The sequence below is a fragment of the Paramisgurnus dabryanus genome, chromosome 6, assembly GCF_030506205.2.
Source record: "Paramisgurnus dabryanus chromosome 6, PD_genome_1.1, whole genome shotgun sequence".
Taxonomy (NCBI): Eukaryota; Metazoa; Chordata; class Actinopteri; order Cypriniformes; family Cobitidae; genus Paramisgurnus; species Paramisgurnus dabryanus.
Genome location: NC_133342.1, coordinates 19,751,373 through 19,775,841, shown reverse-complemented (window position 1 = coordinate 19,775,841; position 24,469 = coordinate 19,751,373). Strand labels below are relative to the sequence as shown.

Below are 24,469 nucleotides of genomic sequence, written 5' to 3'. Positions count from 1 at the left end.
AATTATGGATGATTTGGACTGGATAATAAAGTGAAAGCAACCAATAAGAGTCCAGAACAGATGGGCTGTCCTTTAATATTGTTTAAAAAGCATCTCAGTGTGAGACCTCAAGTAACTAGCTGTTTAAATGCCAAGAGTAGCATACATTTCTGCAAATTCTAGGCAAAGGGTGACTATTGAATTTAACCAGGTTTTGATATAATTTTCAACATTTCTAGTTACAACATAACTCCCTTAGTTATTTATGTTATTACAAATAAAAAATATTCTTAAATAAGGAAAATTTAAATAAAGTATAAAGTAACTCTAAATGTTTATAAATACACAACACGTGTAGTATATAAATACACCGTACCATGTGACTAACGTTTTGAAAAATATTACGATTTAAAATGTAACTAAGACGATTTCAACATATTTCAAACGCTTTAATATAAGCTGAATCTCATCAGCATATGAATCGAATTAATGTGCACACATTTATTATACTGAAGGGAAATGACGCCAATAAAACCCGCCTCCAACCGCACCAGTCATGATCAAGGTTAGTTTATATGGCACATTGTGGTGCCTGTGATCTATGTAGGCAGCACTGACTGGTCGTGACTTTCACCTTCATTAGGACAGCAGTTTTGCAGCATTGGTAAGGCTTGTTTTAGAACTCGTGCCTCATTAATATAAATCTAATGTTTGCGCAGTGTTAGCAATTAAAACACTAATTGCAGAAACAAACACTTTTTAGGTTTATATCTCAGAGTACTGATTTACTTGAAATGTAAAGAAATCTAAAGTGTTTTTTTTCCCATTTTTAATTTGCGTATTAGGCACGTGCTTGTAATTTACAGAGCAGGTGTTCAGTTTGGCTGAATTGTTATTGCACGTGCTCTGATAACACGCTTCCCTAACGGTTACCGATCTTGACCTTTATATTGCTTCGTCTATTTCGTCGTTTCACTTGCACTTTTAAAGTGAATCTTAAACATCTTTGAGTAATATATATATATATTGAATATGTAAATGCATAATTATATTCTAACATATTTAAGAGTATTACGATTCTGAAATTTAAAATGCTTTTAATCGGTTTTGTGTGGTGTTTTAGATTTGTCGTTTTGTTATAGTCTAGTTAAAATTGTAATTTTCCACTGCAGTTCAGTTGCAGGTGAATTTGACACCCTTTCTTTGGCATTGTCTCTGAACAATGTCCTTCACAGTCAACTTGACTCAGTTTTTGTACGTGACTGACTGTGCAATGAGTTAACGGATATAATTAGATTTAAAGGCACCGCAGGGGATTTCTCAAACCAGCTCAAAAAAGGACGTGCAGGTGCATTGTATCCTTGGTGAATTGGTAACAAATCACCCCAATTTAGTGTTAAAAAAAGGTGGTTTTTACCAACAAAGGTGTTGAAACTGAACTTAAGAAATTACTTTCGCTGCTTTAATTTGGTGCATTTATGCTGTAGTCTCATTTAATTATATATTTCTGTCAAAGTAATGTAAGTAGTTATTCGATTTTTAAATATTAAATGAAATGTTTCAAAGTTTTTTTTCACACAGTGTGATCCTCACATGATCTGGTACATTAAAGGATGGAGTTTAATCCGCTCTGAACAGATTAATCAACAAAAGTCTGAACATTATTGGAAATGTTATATTATGACCCAAAATAGTTTGACATTAACTATAGGGCCAGAAAAACATGAGTAAATATTTATAACATCATGAAAGGCTATTTTAAAATGTGAGTAAAAGTTCACACGTCTTTGAATGGTTAATGTCACATGCTAGGTCTGTGAATGGATTAAACCACTGGCACTGCCTTACAAAATCCTTTAGGACGAAGACTTTGCTCATGAGGCGTTTGAAATAAATTGTTGTTTATATAGTCTGTATACTCAAGTTCATCTATAATCATAACCAAATTAATTCATTAACTCCCTTTTTTTGTTTTTAATGAAATAGGAGACTTTTTTTTTTATTCTTCGCCTTGAATGATAATTTTTTTCGTATAGAGGTGTTTTATTTGCCTTTTTATTGTTCCCACAATGAGAGGAGACACTTTAGTATTGGGGCTTTGCTTATACACTAGTTTCAGAGGAAAAGACAGTTAAAGGGATAGTTCACCCCCCAAAAAATTTTCACTCATGTTGTTACAAACCTGTATAAATGTCTTTGGACACGAAGGAAGATATTTTGAGGAATGTTTGAAACCAAACCATTCGTGGACCTCATTTACTTCCATAGTAAGAAAAAATAATACTATGAAAGTAAATGGGGCCCACGAACGGTTTGGTTACAAACGTTTCTCAAAATATCTTCCTGATGAACAAAGAAATTTATACGGGTTTGTAACAACATGAGAGTGAGTAAATGATGACAGAATTGTCATTTTTGGGTGAACTATCCCTTTAAGATGTTAGCACCAGCAGACCCCAACGGACGTGAGCACTGCTTTGATCTGATTGTGTGCCTGTTCTTTCCTGGTAGGGTGTAGCCCAAATGAGCTTTCATATCTCTAGCGTGCATGTGTCTAAGACATTTGACTAGAATCCAGAGCTGGTTGCAGAGGTTCTTTCGATGGCCACATTTATGCATTTAGTTATTTCAGAAGTTTTTAATATGTATTGTTGTTTGTTATCCTATTATGCATATTGAGGCATGCATGCAAACGATATTATGTTTCAATTTGTGTTTTCCACTTTTGAGGACCTCCTAAAATGACACCGGTATTTATATAAAATAAGCTCTCAATTTTATAAAATTTGATTTGATTTGACTTTCATTTTTCCAAAGCAGCTTTACATGAAACCGGAACAAAGAAAACAAAGAAAACAAGGAACAACAAATCATAAAGATGGACACTCACAGTTCTCTTTGTTCATGATTTCTGCAAAGTTATTTTTGTTAGTTCTTTATTTTTGTTGACATTTAAGAAGCTATTATTGTTTTTGATTGAAATTGCTTTAATTGCTTTTTTTTCATGTTTAAGTGTTATAATTGGGTCCCCTTGTATGACCTAGAAAATTTGAAAAAGATCAACCCAGTAACTTAGTTTTGGTAAACCATTCTCTGCAAGCGTGTGAAAAAATAGGTAATTGAGATTTGTCTCTCCTTGTGATGTCAGAAGTAGATAATACCGCCCCTTAATCTTCACTATCCAACCACAACACTGCCATTTAGTGCTGACATCAGCTCATTTGCTTTTTAAAGGAGACGCTCAAAAAAATTCACATTTTTGCTCACACCTACAAAGTGGCAATTTTAACACGTTATACCTAATTATTTGTGGGGTATTTTAAGTTAAAACTTCACATACGTACTCTGGGGACAACAAAGATTTATTTTTACATCTTTAAAAAAGTCTTGTGAAATGAAACATTTCCAGGAACTCTAATATTTTAAGTTATTTATTGCATATATTCATTACATATAAATATATTTTTTTGCCTACCACTTAAATTTTTTTTCTATCTCTTGAAGTCCTCAAAGCCACGATGGATCAAGCCAGGACAACAATATCAAAAATTGTAAGAGATACTTTTAACTTTTTTGTAGCTATTACATATCTGGTCTAAAAATGTTAAGATAAGACATCTGTAACACATGAATAGTATCTACGTATCTAAAGTGAAAATCATGACACCACCATAACTTATCTGCAATCTTGACAAGTTTTTTTACTTCCATTTTACCAGTTCAATGGGGAGCCGCGCTCATATACGCGCTTTAACCTGACCCAGAACATGGAGGGTGACAACAGCCAGGTGGAGATGAAGCTTTCTGCAGACACAGATGAAGAGGCAGAGGTCAATGGAGTTGGAGAAAAAATGAATCCACATAATCCGCCATATTACCCGAGCAAGCTAAGTCAACGCTCCCCGAGAAACATTTGCTTCATTGCCATTGGCATTCTGTTCCTCTTCATCACTGGTAAGAAAACCATTATTAGCATATTTGTACTGCACTGTATACTTTCACACTAAATCTGTGTGCATTGGAGGTTCGTATACTGTTTTCCAAAGAATGGTATTTCATTTTACCAGATTTTTTGACATGTCTGTTAAAAGTGAATGTACTAAAAAAATCTTGCCGTCAGAAATATATTTTTTGTGCTAATCAAAATGAACAATTTACTGTATTTGAGTTGTGTTATTTGGGTTACTGCATATTTAAGAAAAATTAGTCATTTGTAACATCATGCAGTACATAAGATGGTGATGATCCTGCAAATGTCGAAAACAAAGCTCATGATTTAGTTTATTAATATTTTTATTTTTTATTTTCCAGTTCCACAACATTTTTATGCATGAACTATAATTATTTTCACATGTTTGTCTCTTAGGATACCTCATTGGTTACCTGTCTCATAGAAACAAAGTCAACCCGAAGCCTGTTAATTGTCCATTACCTGAGGAAACGTTGGCAATAATAGCAGATGCGCCTGTTTCCATGGACTGGAGTGATGTAAGGGTACTGTTGAAGAACAAACTAACTGCATCCAGCCTTAAAAGCACCCTCAGGTAATTTTACTGTACATACGGTATGATCTGTTGATTTTTCCATACTGTAAGTTGAGAGTTTTCCCAGGCTGTTTTTAAATCTTTTTTTCCTTTGTCTCTTGTTCCGTCCTGCAGGGAATTTTCTAGTGCAACTCACCAGGCAGGATCATCAGGAGATGAGGCACTGGCCAATAACATCATGGGAAAATTCAAATCTTTTGGAATGAACCCCTGGACGGATGAGCACTTTGTTAAGATAGATTTACCTGGTGCCTCAGGTAACAAAGTTCAGTTCCGTGGTAATACTATTGGATCGAATGAGGGCTATTTGGCGTACAGTGCAGCTAAAACGGTGGAGGTAAGTATTTAAACATATTATGCAAAATTTGTATTATTGGTTACACCCACATTCTTCAATCCCATTTGAGTTTTCTGCTGTGGAACACACAAAGAGTTTTTTTGGAAGATAGCTGTCAGATATATGAATGTGCATGTGTGCAAAAGCTGTTAAAACGCACCTTTGTCAAAAATTAGATAATGCTCTCAGTTTCATTTCAAATCCAATTAATCACCACCTCATGCATTTAAAGGAGACTATATTGCAGAATATATTAGGATAATTACAGAATTTTTTAAAGCCTTTTACCTTTATCTAGAAAGCACAGTGAAGAGGCACTGGAGAGAGCTAGGGCAGGACTGCGAAATTGCCGTGGATTACATTCAAACTTGCATTCGGGTTGTTTCAGTTCAAGTGCTTGCAGTCACATGAATCACAGCGCCCCCTAATGTGTGGCTCAGTTTCTTCTTTCGTCATTTTCAGTGTTTCCGATTCCATCTGTAGTGATTTTCCAACCATGTCTTGTCCATAGAAGTGGATTTGTTTTAGAAGTGGAGGTCTCTGCCAAAAGGCTTGCATGCACGTAGAGGGTTTTGCAACGAATTTGTTAAATGCCAATGAAATGACTAAAGTGACATTTGTGAAAATAAGGCATTTATGGCTGACTAATAACCTTTTCATTGCCATTAAAATGAAATGACTGAACCTAAACATACAGTAAGAGGCTCATGAAAAGTAGTATTTGGTGCTGATATGGTGTTAAAAATTAATTGAAATAAACATTTTATGACCTTGACACATTTCCAGAAAAGAAATTAATCATACAGAACATAAATGTTTAGAACATAAATGTGAACATGTAAAATTATTGTTTGTGGCTTTAATTTTTAAAGGGGACAGAGAACGAAAAACCATTTTTACCTTGTCTTTGTTGTTTAATGGTAGTCTACCCGCATTCACGAACATACAAAAAGTGCTAAACATCTCAGTCTCATAGAAATTCCTCTTTTAGAAATGTCAGCCAGAAAACAGCCCAATCTGAAAAAACTGATGCTTATGACATCACAGGCATCTCACTGCCCCTCCACTTTAAAATAATTGGCTACATTTTTTGAGTGGCAGCAAAGTCAGCCAATCAGTAATGAGATTGCAAGTTAAGCCAGTAGGGGGAGCCAAATAGGTGCAAAACCACTTGTTTAAAATCCCCCACCCTAATAGAGATATCTGAGAGAGGTTTTTAGGAAGCTTCTAAGGCATTACAGACCCAAACAAAATTTTTTTTGTCTACATGTCACGTCACAGAACAAGGATAAATACCCCGTTCAATCATTCTATGTCACCTTTAAGACTTGGCAAACTGTATTAAACTATACTGCATTTGTTGTATAGGGTCCTGCTCGCTATGCCCATTATGGAAGAGTCGAAGACTTCAGGCGCCTCCAAGAATGGAATAGTGATGCGAATGGAAAGGTTGTCTTGGTCAGAGCCGGACTAATAAGTTTTGCTGAAAAGGTCAGTAGTGTCATTTATTTTGATAAAGGGTATATTAAAGTGATTGTTCATTTTAATACTTAACTAAAGAATTAATACTGTTGTTGTATCTAAGCTTATTAGTGGTGCTTGCATTTATGTAAAGCAACACTATGGTTTCTAGGAAGTGGTTTGGCAGCTAACAAAAGACGGTACGCTAGCAATGGAATAACAAAGCCTATAGACGGTTTCATCAGTAACAACATAAACAAACGGCATTCGTGGAACCAACGTAACTTCTGGTAAACTCCGCAAAGAATCCATAACAAGTTGTTTTAAAGTAGTTTAGTTTGTTTCTCATAACAAGCAAAATAAACAAGAAGTCGATTACTTTAGTTCAAATCCTAGCTTAAGCGTATCAAAACACAGAACTGCCAAACCTCCCTTTAGATAGCGGTGATCCATGATTGTCATCTTCCCTTGTCTTTAGAAAACCAAAACATTTGTTTTATCCGACAATGTATTTGTTTCAGAGTTCAGTTTAGCCACTAGTCAGACCATTAAATGGAGACCGAAAGTTAAGTTAACCGTGACCAATGAAACCGTCAGAACATTGTAGAGACGTGGGGGTTGGTTTATATGATTCATGCTGCAAGCAGCCTTGAAGTATCATCATTGGCAGCTGCCAAGCCACTCCCTAGCAACCAGTACCCTAGAAACGGAATTAATAACTGCAATCAGAACATTGAAAAGACATGGTTGGAACGTTTTACTTGTGGCTTGGAGTATAATCATTGGTGGATGCTAGTTCACTCCATAGTAGGGCTGGGCGGTATGTCGATATATTCCGTTACCGTTTTTACCTGTTTTTCCGTACATACGGGAATGTAAATAAGTGGGCGTGGCTAAGTCTGCACTCCTAGATGTTAGACTAAATGTGATGTAGAAACATAAAATAATTCACTCGTAACAAATGAAGTGGACTCTCTCACAAAGAGCTGTGTCGCAAAATAAAGAAAGCACTTCTCATACAAAATGCTAATAGTTGTGAAATTGTTGTTTTACTTTAAGCAAGCTAAGACAAAACTTGAGTTTTATATCAGTGACCAGTGTTGGGAACATTACTTTAAAATAGTAATTAGTTATAGTTACTAATTACTTCTCACAAATAGTAACTGAGTTAGTAACTGCGTTACATTATTATAAAAGTAATTAATTACCAGGAAAAGTAATTACTGCGTTACTTAAAAAAAAATTATATTTCAAATTAATGGAATGCCCCTTACAAAATTAAATGTTAAATGAACAAAATGGATACTAAAGAGAAATCACTAATTTTGTGGCAGCATGTGACGATGTGATGTGCTTTATTAGATCAGAATTACTTGCCACAGACGTGGAGAGACCTTTTCTTAAAGGTGCAGTGTGTAAATTTTAGTGGCATCTAGTGGTGAGGTTGCGAATTGCAACCAAGGGCTTAGTCAACTTCTCACCCCTCGCTTTTGAAGCGCATAGAGAAGCTACGGTAGCCGCCACCGGACAAACATGTCATCGTCAGTGACAACTTAGTAAAAAAATGTCCTTTAAGGGCTTCTGTAGAAAAATGGCAGCACAAAATGGTGACTTCCATGTAAGGGGACCCTCGGTGTATGTAGATAAAAGGTCTCGTTCTAAGGTAATAAACACATAACGGTTCATTATGAAAGGTCTTTATACACCCCTGATAATATAGTTTTGTATATTATTTTGAATTTCTGTCAAAAGATCCTTCTTAAAATTACACACTGCACCTTTAATGGGCATAAGTTGCACATTACACAAACATTCTTGCCTTTCACCTCAACAATGGAAAAGTAGTGCTTTATACTTGTTAAAAGCACACGTGTTTGCGACCGCTACCTTTGAGCTTGTTGTACTTGCCATCGCCCTGTCGCCGGTGTTTTCGGAGTGATTGATGACGATGACCGGGCTGCATGTCAGTGCTTTGAGATGGGGCACAGTCAGCAGCAGCACCGCTGCTCGTTGAGAAGAGAAAACGACGCGTATTTTCATGTCAGTCTACAAAAGTCTCCAACCACGCCAGAAAAGATAGCTAGATTTGTCCTATAAAGTCGCTAAAGTGATAGAAAGTTGCTAAATCTAGCAACAAAGCAACCAAGTTGCTCAGACTTTTTAACACTGCTGCTCGCTCCTCGGACTTGGACTGCGTGTGTGGGCGGGCCTTTTTGTGAACTCTGCCTCTGGTTGGCTACCGATGGAAATTAAGCCAATCATCATCCGTTATGTTTCTCACAACACACACAAGAGAAAAACAGTGTTTGGCTGAGAGAGTGCGCATACGCGGCTGAAAATCACTACAGTAAGATCAATTTTAGTAATGCGCAGCATTTTAATGTCAGTAACGATAACGGCGTTATAACGGGGGAAACAGTAATTTATTTGATTACTCGTTACTGAAAAAAATAACGCAGTTACTAACGCCAATTACTTATAACGCCGTTATTCCCATCACTGTCAGTGACACGTGTGCTGCTAGAGCGATGTAGATGTAGTTTGACTTCAGAAGTTTAGTGAAGAAAATGGATACAAACGACAGTATGTTGGTTGACATAACTTGTTGGAAACTAAGATTGTTGTTGTTTGATAATAATAATAATAATAATAATAATAATAATAATAATAATAATAATAATAATAATAATAATAATGAGCTTTCAACTAAAACATAACAGCCAGTTAGATTACTAGATTATTAGATTAAATCCATGTTAAACCTGTCAAACTTTTTGTTTTTAGGGCGCACTCACATTATCCAAACCAAACCATGCCCAAGCGCGATTGTCACCCCTCCCTACTCCCCCAGGTGCACGCACTCACACTGTTCTTTGTATCGATCCGAGTCCGGGCGCGCTTTCGTCATAAAGATGTGATTGTTTTGAAAAAAGCAGGAAGTAAAGCTCTCTCAACACTGGAACCCACCGTAATGATAAGTCTGTGTTTTTTATTCGGAGTCGTTTGGTGCGCGATTACAGACAGCCCTCTCACATGCCATCATGTTGCTTAGTTGATCTGTCACGTGTGCAGCTCGGACATTCACGAAAACCCGCTGCTGGCATCAAAAGGTTTTTACGGAGGCAGATGAACGTGAGTGGTCGCGCAACTGACGTCTTCACCTTTTGAATCGCGCTCAAGCGCGATTGCGCTCACACCACAGCCCTCCGTGCCTGAGCCCAAGTGAACCGCGCTCCGGCCCACCTCTGCAGCCCGGCCGCGGCGCGATTGACCAATCTGCGCCTGGGCACGGAACAGAGCATTCACACTAGTCAAACAAACCAGGCTTTGGGGGTCAAACGTGCCCGAGCGCGGTTTGGTTTCGATGGTTTGAGTGCGCCCTAACTGTTTTAAACGTTCAGGCTAGGATTTGTCAAGCCAACATAAAGTTTGTCTTCAAACTTCAGCATCTATTTTTTTATTGTCTTATTACAGGTTGCTAATGCCGAGAGCGTAAACGCTAGTGCTGTGCTGATCTACCCAGATCCTGTTAACTACAAAATTAAAGATGACACTGCTCTTTTTGGCCATGTAAGTAGACCTATACATCTCTATTATCTTCTGTTGTAAAACCTTTCTCTTTTTAAAGTAGTTGTGCGTTTTTGTGAAATATTTACTGTATAACTGTCACTTTTACCACAGGTTCATCTTGGAACTGGTGATCCTTACACTCCTGGATTCCCTTCCTTCAATCACACCCAGTTTCCTCCAGCTCGCTCTTCTGGTCTGCCTAGTATTTCAGCACATACTATCACCATAAAACAGGCTACTGAGATCATGAGGTTCTGTTTTGAGTTTCATTCATTTTCTCTTTGCTATTGTTATTAGTAATAAACATAATAATATTGCTCATAGTTAGGGTTTGGCAATGGCAACATAAGGATACCTGTTAAGGAGAGGTGTGATGTAACGCCTATAATTTTAAAATAGTTGAAGAATTCTAAAAAATGAACAATGGATCTATATCTAGGATCAGAATATGATAACTGTCTTTATTTTTTTTATAGAAAAATTTGATTTCTTTTATTTTCTGTGATTATTTTATTTCTCTTTCTTTCTATTCTCCTGTCTTCAAACAGTCAGATGGGTGGTAAAAATATGCGCGAATGGACAGATGGAGTCCTTCCGGGTATCCTCTACAATCTTGGTGATGATAAGGATGTTATCACCGTAGAAGTGAACAATGTCATCACTGAGAAAAAAATCCACAATGTGTTTGGAGTCATTAAAGGTTTTGTGGATGCAGGTATTCTGTTGCACTGTACACAGTCAAGCCTAGTTAACATTTTTGTTGTCCCTGATCACATTGTTTAGGTCTTTATCCCTTTAGATCGGTATGTTGTGATTGGAGCCCAGAGAGATGCCTGGGGTACCGGATATGCCAAATCCACAGTTGGCACTAGTTTGCTGGTTGAATTGGCCAGAACGATCACTGACATGATCAAGAATGGTACATTTTGTGCAAGTAGTATATATACTTTGTATTTGTTGTGCCGTTATTTAACTTCACATCACTTAGAATATGAATATACACTTTCATATGAATTAGAGATTTGATGAATACATGAATTGTTAATTCATTATAATAAAAATCAACTTCGTTTTCTTTCAAGATGGATTTAGGCCAAAGAGGAGCATAGTGTTTGCCAGCTGGAGTGCTGGTGAATTTGGCAGTGTTGGTGCCACCGAGTGGTTGGAGGTATGAATGCATCTCTGATGTCTTCTAGGTTTCAGCAGCAACATAAACAAAATGTGCACTTTGCATCTGAGCTCTTAGTGTTTTTTATTTTTTTTAATCCACAGGGCTACTTGACTTCCTTGAATATGAAAGTGTTTGCTTACATCAGTCTTGATGAAGTTATTTCAGGTTTGTAAGAAGTCATTTTTTGAGGAATAACATTTGGGGTTTTGTTGATGCTAATTATTTGATCTGTTGTGTTTAGGTAGTGAATCTTTCAAAGCGACTGCAAGTCCACTCCTGTATGATTTAATTGAGGGTACTATGAAACAGGTGATGTTTTGCTTGCACTAACAAAACCATTTCATCAATTAATACTCAATTTTGCTTCTATCGCCCTGTATTGTATGTGACCCTATCTGTGAAATCAAGGCTAAAGTCTGATAATCTAATTATGAGATGAGGAACATTAAAGTTTGATTGCAATCAATGGGTTTTAATCACGAAGCATGTGTATGTGTATATAATAATGTTAATGTATAATGTTTACCAGATTATTATAACTATTTATTATTATTATTATTATTATTATTAAATATTTGTATTAAATATTAGTACTATTCAATTTTATTATTATAAAATTTTATTTATTATTATTATTAAGGCTGTAGTATTTTTTTCCACACATGAAGAAGATTCGCCTGATGACACATCTTCACGCTTTGTGTCCTCCCTTTTTTTAAACCTCTGCAAACCATAATGTAATGAGAGTCCAAACGTCAATCACTTGATCTAGGCCTGCTGTCTGTTTATTTTTGATACAGATGTGTTGTTCTAGTTTCAAGTCATATTAAGTCTTCGTTATCGCATCTCATATAGTTCTTTTTACCAATATTTGTTACTCTGGTGGATACACAGCACATCTTGCTTCCTACACCAACAGCAAATTCTAAGCAAAACTTTACAAATAGTAGTGTAAATATGATCATGGAATTATTTTCTAGCTCTTTGTTTCTGTGGCAAACTGCGCAAAAATGTTCTGTGGACAAGCCCTTATATAGAACAAGCCGTTCATGTAGAACAGTTTTTTAATTAAGGAGACACTTATTTAACAAATCAAGTGCGTACGCACGTGTTGTGGATTAGGTGAACATTTTTCGTGAGAAGTTCAAATGTACATATGAATACAAAAAACTTGATGCAATTACTAGTGAATGAGACCCATTGATTTCACATAGATTTCAATCTTTGACATGGTCTTACATTAATATCAAGATTGTATTTTCACAGAATGTTCTTTACATTGAATGATTTTATGAAGAAAACCGTAGAAAAAGAATAACAGAATAACTTTAACTTTAGCTGGGTCACAGATTAAATACAAGCTATTTCAATTCTATAATAGTTGTATTAATGTTATTTTTTTCTATTTCCCACACAGGTCTCTTATCCACTTGTTCCAACAAAATCCCTGCATGAACAGTTTGTTTCATCCAACTGGGAAACCTCTGTGTATGTTTATCCTCCTCTGCACACACAGTTTCTTATCTTAAACTAAATGCATTGTTGTCAGAAATGCATTGTTGACAATTTCTTTTACAGAATGGAGCCCATGGGTTTGTCGCACTCCGTCTATCCATTCCAAACCTTCTCTGGCATCCCGTCATTCTCGTTTCGATTTACTTCGGTAAGCCCTGTGACTCTTGGCTTTTAAGCTTCAATGAAAATACATTCACAGTCATGATTGATAATTGCAATCCAGGTCAACCGCTGCCTGTTGTCTTTTAGACTTCAAAGCTGTACCCATTTGGCACTGTTGAGGATACCTATGAGAGTCTGGAGAGGTACACTTCTGGCAATTCTCTGAAACTGGCCCAAGCAGCGGGCGAGGTGGCCGGGCTGGTTACTGTTCGGCTGGTACACGACCACTTGGTCAAACTGAATGTGGCAAAGTATACCAGTCTCATCCGCAAAAACGTATTGGAGATTAACTCTAAAGTACAGACACTTCAGGCCGTGAGTCTACTGCTCTTCATAAAGAAGCTTGCTTAAACAAAGGGACAAACTTGTGTTTTATTAATTCCACTTTGTTTCATGCTATATTTTATCTAAAGCTACTTCATTTTAATTCTAGTTTAAATGTCATTCATTTAGTTTATTTGATCTCAGGCCATTGAGATAAAAATATTGTATTTAAAGCTGAAAAGAGGTGATAAATGTTCAAAAAAGTTTTGACCTGTCATAAAAAACACGTTTATAGTATTTTGTCCTTGCTGTAGGGGAGAGCGGGGCACAACCTAACGCTTTTTGGTTTTGGCTCAATCATTCAAAAAATATTTGACTTTGATTAATTATAATTTTTACAAGCAGCACATGCATCTCTGCTACAAATTTGCAGTTTGTTTCTATCACTTACCATTCTTGGACAATTACACCAAACGTGACAGAAGTGCAAACGTTACAACTTACCTCGTAGGTGGGGTTAATTGTTACAGGCAGGGGGTTAGTTGTAACACTTGCTAAAAAATATTTCAATACTATTTTGTCTGCATACTTGAAGTGGAATTTATTAATATATCTGTTTATAATAGACCGGTATCCACACTGTATTCATTCATCCAGCCCTTTCCTAACAATAGTTCAATTATAAATTGATACAAATGTCTAAATATGTGAGGAAAAAGCAGCACAATTATGACAAAAAAATTTTTATGTGACCTAGTCTGTAATAATCATCCTACAGTTTCAAAAATCAAATTCTGAGATAATGAGCATCAAAGTCTGATTTTAGTCATTCATTTCAATATGATTTTAATCTTTGACGTGACCTTATTCAATCAATATTAAAGATATGAACAAAAATTTGTCACATGATTTTTGATAAGACAGGCACATTTATTTTGTTGGAAGCCAGCAATCCATCGTGTGTAGCCTATTTAAAACAACAGCAAGAATTCCGCTAACGTTAGCGGTTTTCATATCATAAGTGTTGATGGGTTCGTTGTAACACAGCGTTACAGTTAACCCCACTGGGTCAAAATATTTTCTAGCCCACCAAAAAAGTTGCTAAGAGCTGAAGACATATTTCAAAACGATGCTATGTTTTAGTCAACAAGACACTGATTAATATGACATAGCACACACTCAACTTATAAACCAAAAAATTAAACTTGCATGCCACCAAAAATAACTCTCTGGAAAAACATTATACATTTCCAATTTGCAGGAGATTGTCTTTTGGCAGTGAAAAAAATATCGGAAAAACAAAACGAGCAGCCTTGTGCAACAATGTAAACAATCCGTGTTACAACTAACCCTGCGTTAGTTTTTGCCCCGTGCACCCCTACATGTTATTTGTATTTTCAGTACAATGCAAGAAACCTTCAGGGAGCTTTAACAGATCCTAATATTTATTCACTTTTTACAGTCTGGGCTTCTGTCGAAAACTTTGACAATGCAGTGGCTTTTTTCAGCTCAGGGCTCATATGATCGTGCTGCCAATGCACTTGTTAATGTCATCCGCAACAGTGATCTTGATGACATGGAGCAGAGTCGCATCATCAACAACCGCATTATGAGGGTAACAATAATTGTTTTTACATGAGCTATTTTCTTTCTTTTTGATATGAAAGCATAACAGTTCGGCAGTTCTGTTATGATGATATGTCTCTGTCTGTAGGTGGAAGGAAACTTCCTCTCTCCATTTGTGTCTCCGCGGGAGAGTCTTTTCCGGCACATTCTTCTAGGTTCTGGCGAGCACACCCTCGGAGCTCTGGTGGATCACCTCATTGCTATTAAAGAAAGAGCTGAATCTGCCAACGTTGACCAATTCAGGAACCAGTTTGCTTTAGCCACTTGGACAATCCAAGGCTGTGCCAACGCACTTGCAGGAGAAATTTGGGATTTGGATAATCAGATTTAAGCAAACGGCTCTCCCAATTTTTTTATATAATTTTTTGCGATACTTTGAACAATCACCCTATACAAAAGAAAGGACAATTAAAGTGAAAATAAATTGTATGGTGCTTCATTATGATTACCTCATTCAACTGCAGTCAAAATTACTTGTGGGATAAATTAAGGTCTTATTAGATGATATTCTTGTTACAAATTTGGAATGCGTTACTGTTTTGTTATTTTCTTTAATATCGTCACACTCCTGTTAGGAACTTTTGGGGTAATGCCTTAGCAATCTAAAGTTAAAGCTTGATCTAATTGTAACAACAGTCAGACAATCGGCCATTGTCAATTTAATGCATTACCTTACTCACCTGTGCTCATGCAACACCTTTATAAGCACAGTATTTTTGTGCCATCGGTTATATACTCTGTATTTTGGATAAGTGTCTTATGAGATCAGTTCTGACAAATAATTCAAAATACGGGGTAAAAAGGCCTTTCCGGTGGTCTTGTGATCTCTATTTATTTATTTATCAGTGACAGGGCTCACTATAAATATATTTTATAACGCCTTTTTTACCAAATGTATAATTATCGGAAGCAGTGCCTTCCATAATTATGACAGTTATACTGTCGAAATGTGAAAGCAGCATCTGCTATGGAGATAACCTTGTTTTAAAAGCAATGACTAGAGACTGTGTTGAAAGTAATTGGCAAGATATAGCTATGATAGTTTACCCAACAAATTAAGAAAGTCTAATAGTTTCCCTTTTAAAACATTGTTATACTTGATCCAGAATCATTATCGGGAGCAGTGTCTTCCATAATGCGAAAAATGATGGTAGTTTTTGCCTACCGACGTGTTGATATCGAGGGCAGTGCCCCTCATATTTCACTGTGGTGTGGATGTAATTATCGGGAACAGTGTTTCCCATGATGATGTACAAATCGTCTGAATTCACACACACTTACCATGCTAGATATCTGTTTTGAGTCATGTAATCTACAGTATTGTCAGTTCTCATTAACCATCAATTGCCGTCACCTTCTTTTGCTTTGGATTAATCAAATGAGGATCAAAGCAGAGGTTACAAACTAGAAATGTTTCAGGGAAGGGCTTTGAAAAGATTTTTCTTTTTTTCTCATTCGGTTTCTGAATCTCTTATGTGTTATTTAGATATATGTTGTGTGCCATAGATTATGATTGAAGCTTTAAAGAGGTTTGTCTTTTCTGTTTTCTATTCATATTCTTGCTTTGTGTGTAATAATCAGATTATTATAATATTTTGAAACTCTTCAGATGATTGGTTAAAATGTTCACATTTAATACTAGCATCTTAAATCGTATCAAAATCTTCAGAAAAATAATAAGTCTAAGTTTAGTTACAAGTGGACATTTTTTATGCACTGACAAAAAGCAAACATCCAAGTATGAATTTGAAATGTGTGCTATTTGAACATAATATGCATATATGAAAAATATATTAAAGATTCTCTTGTTTATGAATTGTGCATTTCATTTCTCATAGACTTGACTAAATGACTGGACTAAAACTAATCCAGACTGCATAAGGAGGATGTAACTGAGTCTAGGCAAAGATCAAGCATAAACAGACTAAAGTAAGCCAAATCATCAGGCAAATGGGGAAATCAGAGACAGGCACAGAAATCCAAGGGCAACAGGGTGGAAACCATTAGACAGGCTTAGGGAAAAACACTGGCAGGGAATCAAGAGCATAGAGTCATTAAAGGACAGAACAATGAAGTGCTGTGAATAGTCTCAGGTATGCATTGAATCAAAACTAATTAAGGGGCGGAGCCATAGAAAGAACAAGAAGCATGCTGGGTTCATGATAATGTTATAAAAATGCTGTTGGAAGTGTATATGTGTAAAGTACTTTTGTTGTGTAATTCATACACATATTCTTAGTTTTTATAAGTTTGCCAATTATTAATAATTTGGTTAATCGTATTTAGAAATGGGCCCTAGCACTCCAGTAACTCTGCAAAGGACAAGTTAGGAGAATGGATGGATAAATATTTTAAATTGTGTATTTATAATCAGATTTTAAAATTGCATAGACAAACCACAACACATAAGCTATATGGTGCAAAATGGTTTTGTTTTGTTTTGTTGTTACCTTCATTCAGAAATGTTTTAAAGAAGACTTTTTTAAAATGTAAAATAAATCTTTGGTGTTTCCAGAGTTCGTATTTGAAGTTTTAGCTCAAAATAGCATATAGATAATTTGTTAAAATTGCCACTTTTTAGGTGTGAGCAGAAAACCTTTTAAATGGAATTGAGCTAATTTCTGCACCAAATGGCAGTGCTGTGGTTGGATAGTGCAAATTAAGGGGCGGTATTATCCCCTTCTGACATCACAAAGAGGAGCCAAATTTCAATTCCCTAATTTTTGAGAATACTTTACCAAAACTAAGTTACTGGGTTGATTTTTTTTTACATTTTCTAGGTTGATAAAAGCACTGGGAACCCAATTATAGCACTTAACAAAAAGTCAGATTTTCATAATATGTCCCCTTTATTCAGAAATCATTTTCGGTCAGTTGCGAAAATACAAAGTAATTTGTCACTTATCGTATTTTTTTATGTAGAATATTATAAATGCATAAAAATACAGATGCTTTTTTATTGCAATTATAAACTAAGACATTATGGGGCGGTTTCCCAGACAGGGATTAGACTAGTCCTAGACTAAAATAAATGTAAGAGCTGTCCACACTGAAAACAGCTTACACTGACACATCTTAAAATACACCAGTGCCCTTTGTGTTGCCTCAAAATGCACACAAGTATTGTTTTAAGTAAGGCATGTTTGTTAAAACTAGTTATATTTTATAATGAAACTAAGTCTTAGTCCTGGTTTAAGCTATTCCCTGTCTGGGAAACCACCCCAAAAACCTGGTTTTGTAGACAGAGTTTAAGCTTATTCCAAGACTAAAAGGGATGTTTGAGCTGTCTTAACTTTAAACAACTTGCCCTAACAAATCTTAAAATAACCTATATCAGTGGCGCTGTTTTGTCTAAAGATATACACCAGCATATTTTTTCACCTTTTTAAAAGCTGCTTAAATGTCCTAATTTAACTAAGGCCTAATCCTACGCCTTGTCTATGAAACTGAGTCAAAGTGACTGTTGTGTAGACCTGTCTGCAATATTTGAACATGCCCACAAGGTGGCCCAAGAGCACCTTCATTAATTTGTATATTAACGTTAAAACGTATCTGTAGTAGCCCGATGTTCTGTTATAATCTCACTTTGTTATACATGTCAGATTAATGTCAGATTAAATCCAGCCATTAAAAACAGCCTGATAGTTCTGACTTTAAAACGTCTTTTTCAAGTTAAAAATACTTTTCCTCAACTTTATTTTTATTTGGTAGATATATTCATTTTAAAATATAAATATCAAATCTATATCAGTTATTTATTGAGTGGTAAGCCGTGCATCAGATTTTAGCGTTTCCTTTTCTCGTAATAATAACCGTGTCGTGTCTCTTTAAGAGTGGGTTGTCAAAAGAAGCGTGTACAACCGGAGCGCGAGAGAGATTGAGTAATGACGCTCGAGCGCTCCTGACTGCTGCACTTTAGCGACAGAAGCATGAGCTAACAATGAACGACAAACCGACAGGGGTTACAGAGCAAAGAATATATGACGCGAAAAGTTTACTCACCAAAATATCCAGTAGTTTATCGTTGTACACGCACAGGAGCGACTTGAATTGAAGTTTGGTCCAATCGCCAGACACCTGGCGTTCGCGTGTGATCAACGTCAGTTTGACAGGTAGGACAATCACTGTCACAGTTTATCACTTCACTAACTTTTACGACACTAACGTAAAACACAGTTTTTTACAATCGTCTTGTATAGTGAATAATGAAGTTGAAGTCATGTTCATGAATTAAAAAGAGAAAAACCTGTTTTCTCATACAGTATCTCGATGCAGCTCTCCAGGTTTTACCTGCGCGTGAAGTCAGGTGTGTGGCGGGAAATCTGCCTAAAATAACAATTCTCTGTCTCAGATAAAACAAAACGCGTGAAAGTTTTACATATATGTTAAGTTTCATTTTACCCAAAAACATGTTTTCCTGACTGACAGACAACAGGTACTTTTACCACAGTCTGTCCTTAGTTTACTTCTCGTTTTCAACACACAGTAAGTTATAGCTGCACAGTGGATTTTAGTACACATTTGCCTAGTTTTAACAGAAAATGGTTCATGTCTGAGTAAGGAGGACTTACTTTTATAGCCCTTTAAAGATAAGCTTAAAAATGAATGTAAGAACTCAAATGATCATCTTTTTGATCACTTTTTATGGCTCAGATAATGCACTTTTTCCTGCTTCAGAAAGCAGAGCTAGATAATAACTGCTAATTTTCAGATCATGCTTTTTATTTACGCTTATTCCTTTAAAAAATGAGGGAGCTTAAATATTTTGATAGAAGGAGCCATGTTTGCTGCTTTTGCATCTTTAATAATTTGTGCCATTAAAAGCAGTCTAAGCCTCATTGCTGTCATTGTTATTTAAAGTACATCCTCTTTAGCCAGAAAAGAAAGACCCATTTGTGATCAGGGCAGAAATGCATTTACATTCATTCATTTAGGATGAGCTTTTATCCAAAATGACTTACAATGAGAGAGTATTTTATCAACAAAATGCATAGTCTTTAAAGCTACAGTAAGTTGAAACGGAGTAACATCCACATAAAGCCAGAGCTTTCCCTATCTGATCTTGTTTCCTTGTTTTACATAACGTCCGTAAACACGGGTCATATCAAGAAATATTTGCGTACAGATAGAGTCATGGCCGAAATCTTTCTGAATGAGCACTGTTTTCATCGTAATCCTAAACCTAACCTTAAAGTCGCCATGAATCTGTGAAAGTAGCGATTGGCTTATTTTCCCCACTATGATGTATATCTAAGTGAAAAGGCTTCTGAAATAAAAAAGGTAGGGCTGGACTTGAATTCGTCCATTAAGAACTGATTGGACCATTTGAAGTTGGGTCATGTTGCTATTTGCTAATCGCTGCGATCTTTTTACGGACCCCGTTTTCAAAAATTGCAGTTTTAGGCTCCCAAAACGCCCTATCTGTCTGGACGAAACGGCAGTAACAACATAAACAATTGCTTCCGTGGAACACACGTAACTTCTGGTAAACCCTGCTAAAAACAGCATCAAACCAGCATGGGAATTATGCTGGTCTATGCTGGTTTGATGCTGGTTCAGCTGGTGGTCACTAGCATATCAGCACCAAAAAACACAACATATGAAGAGTTTGTTTCCAAAACGCAATAAACACCATTTTTGAAAAAAATTAGTTACTGCCAGAATCTGTATTATATCAGTATTTAAAAGTAAATTCTTAATTTTACTCAAAATGTCATCAAATGTCACCATTCCACGCAATGTAAACAAACAGTGGCGGCGCGTTGAGTACACAGAATCTTAGTTTTCCTCATTTACTTTGTACTTCGTGATCAACAAACAAACAAAACAAAATATTACTTTAATGGCATTGATAAACCTGTGATGGTTTTCTGTAACTGGAAAGAAACGTAAGCCATCAACATCTAATAATTTACGCGAGAGGCACTCGGGAGACGGGTGCTTGTTCTCCCGATAGCATGAAGCTCTGTCATGCTAACACATTGACCCCAGAGGATCTTATGAAAAACTTTCCATAATTTTACTCGAAGTCAACGAAAATCGAGCAGGACCAAAACATTTGAAAGCTGATCGCTGTGAAAAATGTTAAGCGACGATGTCAAGTATAACCGCAGCAATGACAGTGTTCTGAATATGACAAAGTAAGTGTTTTGATTAATGCCATTTAATGTTTATTTTTTATCAGTGTATAACCCTAGTCAACTAAATGAATATAAAAATGGCAAAGATGATTTCACATTTATATAGGCTATTGATTCAATAGATTTAGAGCATTTTGAAAAAAAATTATTATGGATTTATTGCATTTTGTGGAAAAAAATAATCAGTTTTTATAATAAATCTTTGAAAATCAAGTTATGGATTTGATTTTTTTATGTTTTTATAACCTAAAGATGCTATGTGAAAGTTTGTAACAGGAAATAGTGGTTTTCATCTTGTCACTTTCTTCGTATAGAAAACATGTTTTTACCAAAATTTGTCAAAATGGATTTATTTTGGAACCAAACATATACTGGTCTTGCTGGTATGACCAGCATGGGATGCTGGGGCTAGTGCTGGTTTAGCTGGTGCTGATGCTCATGCTGGTTTGGTCTGGTGTTCACTAGCAAACCAGCACCAAAACACAACATATGCTGGTCTTGCTGGTTTTCCCAGCAGGGAACTCCGCTAAGAATCAATAACAACAAGTCCATTTAGAGTAGTTTATTTCTGATATCAAGCAAAATAAACAGCACGTAGATGCGTTCAATTAAACTGTCTATACAGCTAAACGTGTCTCTTAAAGCTAGCACTGCAAGAGTGCAATTCTTGCAATACAAAAGATTGATTCAGATGGAAAATGTATGGCTGCTCGGGGCCCAAGCTTTTACTCTTAACCTATACTGCAGCAACATCTCGTAAGTCCGAGTGGCTTGCGTAATGAGTATTATTAAAAGTGTCATTATTTGTATTATGGCAGCACAGCGTGACTCATCCAGGCCTGCAGGTACGGGTGTGTTTCTTGGAGATTCCTGCTGCAGACTAGCGGTGTGTTTGTGAGGTAATGAATACTCTGAGGTCTTTGCAGTCAGTTGCCTATGTGTGTTTGTAATGGCTTTGTGGTTTTAGGGCCCTGTCAGGGTGCTGCCTTGACTACCAGTGTTGAGTGTGTAGGAGGTAAGGCTGTTGTTCAATAAGTGCTGCCTCAAGGCCCTGTATCTTAGTCAAGGTGTGATAAGCATCCCTGCGTGTAAAGGCAAGCCAGGCCACAAAAGCCACAGCCTCTCATCTCTTTTTTTTGTGAAGAAAAGACTTGACTGTAGACATGCATCTTCTCGCCTTAAGGAAGATTTAGGCTTTGTGTCTTGTGATACCTTGTAGTAAAGGGTCTCGTTTTGCAGAACAGACTTGCAGAGGCATGTAGAAATTGAAATCTAGAGTGATGTTTGTATTTCATTGGAACTGAGCCATTCAAAATATAATTGTAAAACATACAGGGTTATGCTTTAGACCCACGGTTTTCAACTGGAGTCAACTGTACTTGGCATGGTGTATGAATGTATATAAAACATAATTTTTACTGAAAAATATAAATGTATAAATGCTTTTATTGAAAGTTATGTTTTTAATGTTGGTGGCTAAGATCAGATACAACAATATCACATTTCTGGATTTTGCCAGCAGTCATGAGCTCTTTAAAAAATGAATTTTATGAGAATATGTAGAGTAGCATGTCATTTGAGAGTTAAGCATTTAGACCGGTCAATTTCACAGCACTTAGTACTTAGTACTGGTTATTGACTAAATCTAGTGCAGATCAATGCTTTACTTGATTTAGTTTCCCGTTGTGATCAATGTGACTATTTTCTAGTGCTGCCTTGGTCATTCAGTCATCACCCATGTAATACAACATAGGTAATAATAAAAGGTTTGCCCATGATGTAATTGTGGTGCGTTTACATTTAGCAGTGCCCACTGCTGGTCTTAGCCACAGTGTTTACTAATGGTGGTATCTGCATGAAGTGTTACAGCATGCATTGTTAAACATACTTTAAAATGTTGCTTTGTTGTGGAAAGAGAACGCTTCTGCCAAGAACATTTTGGGAAAATTTCAAGAACATGTCATTGTTAATTTGGATTTAACAGCTTATAAATTTATAATAATTAATTTGTGGCTGCCGATCCAACTGGATTTTTGCTTAGTTTGCAGTAACATTTGCAATTTGTTTGTTATGTGTAATTAGTTCCCAATAACCTCTTTAGTAATGAATTAACCAAACCTTTAACTGCAGTTAATTTATAAATAATAAATTTTATTAGGCTACATAAAAAATTCTGTTGTTTCCTCAGCTTAGACCTGCGGCGTACTTTCAGCAAAGATGCTTATTTTAGGGAGATGGCAACCTTCCATTAGAAAACCTGCAACAGTCAACTTTGCTAGCGTGCAGCGCCTCAGCCAGTCAATAATGATCAGTGACATATGTTGCGGGCGTTCCAGTGTTACAAATGTCAGTTACAGTTTACATTTTACAATTGCTTGCCAGAATTTAAGATTACATTTTAATCTGTTTATTAAAACGGCTTCTGGTCTCCTTTCCTGTGTATAGCAGCGTTGCTATGCTAATCTTGCAGGCTTCCCTGAAGAGGGTCTTTGCTTTCAGTATCCTTACCGTATTTCATTTTTTGTATCGGACCCTATCAGATCCACTGCAGGTGCCATTTTGTTATGTTGGCTGCCAGCCTTGTCTCGCCTGACGTTTAAAAGCCCAGGTGTGTGTTTGGCATGGAGCATTGTTGTCATCACGGCTAGTTTAACTTCTGCGTGCTCGCTTCATATTTTTCTCTGGCTGTATGTGTTTTGCGCAGGCGCCGCACACAGGTCCATGATCTTGCTTATTTGACAATCATTACGTTTTATCAATTTAATTCTTATCGACAATTAATGGAAGATCGATTAATTGTTAACATCCCTATTTAAAAATTAGCGTTTTTGCTTTACTCAATTATTACAAGTTTTACTTGAGTAAAATTAAGAAAAAATAGATTTTTAAAGTACTTAAATATCAAATGTAAAACAACAGCTTGTATTTATGAAATGTAGTGGACTAAAAAGATACAATATTATGCTAAAGCATGTTTTCCAAAGAAAAACACTGATAAAGTACAGATACTAAATGTACTTCAGTAGAAGGTAAAACTTCACTTCTGTCCACCACTGGATGACTGAATAAAGCAGTGTCAATGCTTTCCAAAATTTTTTAATTACAACGCCTCTCCTTCTTCTTCTTCTTCTATCATCAAAGATATGCTCGGTATGGACAAAAGTTGTTTTGGTGCAGCAGAGCATGACATGTTCTGTCTCTTTAGATGTTCAGGTCATTTATCACTTATTAGTAAGCAGTGGACAATTCTAGATAACAATGAGTTGTTTGCTTTGTAATCCTCCTGCTCCACCTTGCGCAGCATGTGTTATCTCATTTCAAACATTCATGTTTCAGTTTGCATAGATGTGACATTCAGGGTTTGCCTCATTCATTTAAATGACATCTATAGGACATGAACTGATATATTTTCTGTTTTATATTTAAATAGATTGTGCATGTGTTACCAAATTTTATAACAATGAGAAAATGAAGAATTTTGTTTACACTAGGCCTACATTTGTTTGTTACTAGCAGTAAATGTAGAATTTTTTTTGCTGTAATACTGTGCCTGGTTGCATAAACCTCTAAGACTAGTCTAAAAGTTAGTGATTAATAATTAGTAGGTAGATTGGTAATTTCTTCAAGACTGATCATAACTGTTTTAAGTATGCTACATAATAAGACTGATTAGCCCTAACTAATTGCTAGTTAGTCAGAC

At 36.1% G+C, this 24,469-nt stretch overlaps 2 protein-coding genes across 3 annotated transcripts in view; both read left to right on the top strand.

The window, feature by feature from the left end:
• Positions 1-502: 502 nt before the first annotated feature.
• Positions 503-16,445, top strand: tfr1a (transferrin receptor 1a). Of its 2 annotated transcripts, none has more exons than XM_065275855.1 (18): positions 503-643; positions 3,484-3,530; positions 3,699-3,933; positions 4,346-4,523; positions 4,638-4,860; positions 6,229-6,351; positions 9,796-9,891; positions 10,003-10,142; positions 10,440-10,606; positions 10,691-10,810; positions 10,974-11,059; positions 11,164-11,227; positions 11,304-11,371; positions 12,480-12,550; positions 12,641-12,725; positions 12,827-13,054; positions 14,466-14,618; positions 14,718-16,445. In XM_065275855.1, exons 2-18 carry the CDS (start codon positions 3,498-3,500, stop codon positions 14,958-14,960), a joined length of 2,313 nt encoding a protein of 770 aa, XP_065131927.1. In that variant the 5' UTR covers positions 503-643; positions 3,484-3,497; the 3' UTR covers positions 14,961-16,445. The 2 variants fall into 2 exon arrangements, with proteins under 2 accessions (XP_065131927.1, XP_065131928.1); XM_065275856.2 differs by lacking the exon at positions 503-643 and adding an exon at positions 2,813-2,906.
• Positions 16,446-18,514: 2,069 nt separating this feature from the next.
• tnk2b (tyrosine kinase, non-receptor, 2b) overlaps positions 18,515-24,469 on the top strand; it is a 74,837-nt gene continuing 68,882 nt past the window's right edge. The window contains exon 1 of the mRNA XM_073814948.1: positions 18,515-18,741. The gene's annotated coding sequence lies outside the window, so the exon portion shown is untranslated. The remainder of the gene's footprint in view (positions 18,742-24,469) is intronic.